Here is a 4302-nt window from a genome sequence, read left to right on the forward strand (position 1 = left end):
TTAGTTGTTTAAAATAAAATTTAATTTATGTTCGATTATCACAGAAAAACATAGGAGTATATACGAAAGTGAAACCATTACAATTGTAGATTTATCCAAATAAATAATTGGAAATCCCACTATATAGCTATAATTAAGTCAAAATCTAACTAATCATAAACAAAATTCATCTTATTTTATTTTATTCTATTATATTTTATATTTCAATAATCTTAATTAATAATACTACCAAAATATAAGCGTGAATCCTTGACCAACCCAATTTCCTTTTCCTTTATTTTTTGACGAACCATAACCATTTCTAAAATTTGAATCTCGATTTCAATACTCCATCGCCGATCTCCATTTGGAACAAAACCCTAGATCCTAACCATGTTCAAACAGTTTCAGGTAATCCTTCTTCTAGTATCTCTCGCCGCCCCAATCCACTGCCGGAACCCCCACCTCATCAACTTCCGGTGGCCTAACCTCTATCCGGCCTCCTTCGCTTGGGATCCCAAATCCGACCACTTCCTCCTCGGCTCCCTCCGCCACCGCCAGATCACCTCCGTCTCCGACGCCGGCGTCGTCTCCTCACTCCTCTCCGACGATTCCCTCCCCCCGGACTCCTTCTTCCTCGCCATCTCGCTCGATCCCCGCCACCGCCGCCTCCTCGCCGTCGTCCGCCGCCTCTCCCCTCCCTTCTCCGCCCTAGCCACCTACGACCTCCGCACCCTCCGCCAGCTCTTCCTCACCCCGCTCGACGATCTCCTCCCCTCCGCCGTCGCCGCCAACGACGTCGCCGCCGATTACTCCGGCAACGCCTACGTCACCGACTCGGCGAACGGCGTCGTCTTCAAAATCACCGACCAAGGCGAGGCGTCGATTCTCTCCAGTTCCGATCTCTTCAAATCCGACGCAATCGCCGTCGACGGCGGTCTCAACGGCGTCGTTTACGACACCAGAGGCTATCTGTTGGTGACTCAGTCAAACACGGGGAAGCTCTTCAAAGTCCTCACCGATAACGGATCGGCGATGCGCGTGATTCTGAATAAGGATCTGACGGCGGCCGACGGCATCGCCGTTAGAAGAGACGGCGTCGTTTTGGTGGCGTCGAAGCATAAGCTGTATTTCATCAAGAGCGACGACAGCTGGAGCCAGGGATCCGTGTTTGACGAAATTGCCCTCGCTGAGGAGAAACACGTCACCGCTGTGGCCGTTGGGGCGGATAGTAGGGTATACGTGTTATATGGGAATGGCGACGAGGGTATAATCGGGAAATCGGAGAGAGAGGAGTTTAGCATTGTGGAAGTTGAATCCGAAGCTGAGGGTAAAGAGGAGAATTTGTGGATTTTCGTGTTGATTGGTTTGGGATTTGCCTATTTCCTGATTTGGAGATTCCAAATGCGCCAGCTTGTGCACAATATGGACAAGAAACATGCTTGATTTTTTTGTTTATTCGTTAATTTGAATTGAGTTTTTGTTTTTGTAGAAGGAATTAATAATAACAAAACTCGTGTTATCATCAATGTAAGCAAAACAAAACGAAACATAAAGGGGTTTACCAAAAGGAGAAGAAAGAAACAGAATGTCTTTATTAATGGATTGCCAAAGAAGAAGCAATAGAATGTCTTTATGACGAAATTGGCGATCCAGTGGTGAGACAAAATGTCAGCATACACATAATGCTACTGATACAACAATGGTAAATCTAGGATTTCTGAAATAGAATCATGGGAGAGCAGTTTCGATAGCTTTACCATTTATGATACCGGGAAGTGCCGGGATCACTGGCCCTTCACTTGGAGCTACTTTGGACTCTTGAGGTGTGCTTGGCTGCTCCTTTCCATCTTTTATCTCTGCCTGGGATTCCTTGCCACCGTCGTGTGCCTTTGGTTTGGCTTCGCTCCCATCCTTTGGTTTCAGTTTTGCTTCTTTTGTGCTGCCGCTCTGTACCTTTGACTTGCCTTCAGACTCATCTTTTGGTTTCTCTTCTTTACCTTCATCTTTTGGCTTTATCAGACCAATCTTTCGCCCCAGCTCTCCAAATATATCCATGATCGCATTTCCAGTGTCAGCTTCAGCAGATGGCGGTAGCACAAGAGAGAGAAGACCTACAGACGCAGCTGTTAACTGCATCATTTCTCGTCTAGATGTAGCAGATAAGCTTTTCCGTAAGAGTAATTTTTCCTTTCCCTTCACCTATGAACGAGCAAGATAGATAAGACAGACAACATCATTCAACAATCAAAATGATAGTAATAGAGATGATAGTATCTTAGATCGACATGCTAAAACATCCCCTCAACTCAAGCAAGTCTACCATTCAAAGGAAAAAAAGTACTACTAGTATTGGCTCTCTCTCAAATGATACAAGAACTTTACATGCGACAGCCTTAATATGACATAAGATGAGAAAGAGATAGAGCCAGAAGCCATCAGCCAGCCAGACTACATCAAAGATATGACATATATGCCGAGGACATGAGACAAAAGTAGATCCAAAGCACCATATTTTTTGAGTTAAGAGTAGTATGGAGTATAATTTAGTAGTACTATCATATATCTAGAAGATATATAATTTAGAAGTTGATCCATATTCCATACTTTTACTGGCAATGGCAAAGACACATGCAGACTGATAAGCAGGTAACCTGTGCAGACAACAACCATGAACACACATTACATATTTTCTGATGATTACTTCCAATTTCTCATAACAACAAAGACTCAAGAGCCGGTAAGTTAACCTTGATTGATAAATTTTTGGTTAGAACTTAGATAGTTCACTCTGGAAAAGATAATTGTCTAGTTACTATTGGATGACAAACAACTTGCACTGGAAAACACTAAGGAATATCATGTTAAATTTATGATTTTAATCATCTATAACCATATAACACAAGAAACACATTTTAAGTCAAATAATTATTCAATCATGGAAGTTGGTAAACTGCAATGATCATTTGGTCTAACATTGGTCGAAGCCAGAGGTCTATAAATGTAGTCGAAATGAAACACTACAACATACATATAATTGTGTAAAAACTAGCACGTTTTGCCAGTGAAAAAGATGTTCAAAGTATGGATGGACTTCTAGGGCTCTAAAAGAGAAGTGGCCACAGTTTAAGAGCCGTGTGAAGGCAAGTGGTGTCAAGGCTATGTAATGAGCCTCACTTTTACTTGTAATGAACTATCATATTTGCAGTCTTTTAACATGGCCAATAACTTGAAATAGAAACATACAAGAAGAGACAAGAACCATAACAATAATCTGAATAGGTCATCCACTCTCAAAAGCTCAACATTTTCCCCTGTTTCAACACATAAACTCTCAAGTTTTTTCTGTTCATCATCTCAGTCAACATATTTTATAAAATTGCTAATCTTGAAACCTAGGTTCACGTGCACAACATGGATTCCTCTCAGTGCTACTCTCTAATAAGGAAACCACTACATACAATTTCTTCAGAAACCTTTCATGCTCCAAATGTGAAGAATGGCAGAATTAGGTCTATCTAGATCTAGTAACTATATGAGATGAACCACAATAGATCCAGTATCCCTAGGTCGTTTACTTTTAGCAATAGGATTGATTAATAATAATCCATAGTTTACTTTTGATGCTGAAGCAAGCTCACCATTTCTTCAATTACTCATCTACTATAACAAAATAAACAGTCATTTAATTGCAACAACCTAATCTATGGCTTTAACATCCACATTCGCACAATTAAATACAAAACAAACAAAACTAGAAGTGGCGATCATGATCGTTAAGTAGAAATAACTCAAATTAGGATTTAAAAATGTAGAAAAATAGGGAAAGTTGAGCTAGTAGTGGAAAATAGAACCTGAGGAGGTTGAGCTCGTGTATTGATCATTGTGTTTGTAGACACTTTGGAGAGCGGATCATTTGCCCCGGCGGCCGGAGGGATGCAGCAGGAAACTGGCTTCAATGTGGACAACGACATTTTGCAACGGCTGCCTGCGAGAGTGATTAGGTGAACTCAATTAAAGAGGCGGTATGCTGTGAGATTCCATTGAATAAACGTGCTCTGTTACTATATCATACCCCTCTTTCTTCGTTTTTTAATCTTTAAATGTTCCAATTAAAAACATAAAAAATACTCATAATATTATCGCATTTCTCTCATGCTATTAATATTCAAACTTAAATAGTCCGAGTGCTACTGCTTTAAAGTTGACTTGTTTTTCTTCGGAGTTGAGATCAATATTTCAGTAGATACTCTCTTCGTCCGCAAAATGTTGTCCATATTTGACTTACACAAATTTTAAGATGCGAAGAAAATTGAGTGAAAA

The 4302-nt window shown here is 40.7% G+C and overlaps 2 protein-coding genes across 2 annotated transcripts; one reads left to right on the plus strand and one right to left on the minus strand.

Moving 5' to 3' along the window:
* Positions 1–291: 291 nt before the first annotated feature.
* On the plus strand, positions 292–1466 carry LOC125222835. Its single transcript, XM_048125673.1, has one exon. It carries the CDS (start codon positions 373–375, stop codon positions 1423–1425), a length of 1053 nt encoding a protein of 350 aa, XP_047981630.1. The 5' UTR covers positions 292–372; the 3' UTR covers positions 1426–1466.
* An 88-nt stretch (positions 1467–1554) lies between these two features.
* LOC125222837 lies at positions 1555–4023 on the minus strand. Its single transcript, XM_048125674.1, has 2 exons — positions 3834–4023; positions 1555–2181 (listed from the first exon to the last, which is right to left on the minus strand). Exons 1-2 carry the CDS (start codon positions 3951–3953, stop codon positions 1711–1713), a joined length of 591 nt encoding a protein of 196 aa, XP_047981631.1. The 5' UTR covers positions 3954–4023; the 3' UTR covers positions 1555–1710.
* Positions 4024–4302: the final 279 nt, after the last annotated feature.

This window comes from Salvia hispanica, chromosome 4 (genome assembly GCF_023119035.1).
Source record: "Salvia hispanica cultivar TCC Black 2014 chromosome 4, UniMelb_Shisp_WGS_1.0, whole genome shotgun sequence".
Lineage (NCBI taxonomy): Eukaryota > Viridiplantae > Streptophyta > Magnoliopsida > Lamiales > Lamiaceae > Salvia > Salvia hispanica.

Bases quoted from the DNA above. Each gene is read 5' to 3' on its own strand.
- LOC125222835 (XM_048125673.1), top strand. From the start codon at position 373: ATGTTCAAACAGTTTCAGGTAATCCTTCTTCTAGTATCTCTCGCCGCC.
- LOC125222837 (XM_048125674.1), bottom strand. From the start codon at position 3,953: ATGTCGTTGTCCACATTGAAGCCAGTTTCCTGCTGCATCCCTCCGGCC. The intron at 2,182-3,833 runs GTTCTATTTTCC...GCTCGTTCATAG, and splicing joins CACGAGCTCAACCTCCTCAG to GTGAAGGGAAAGGAAAAATT.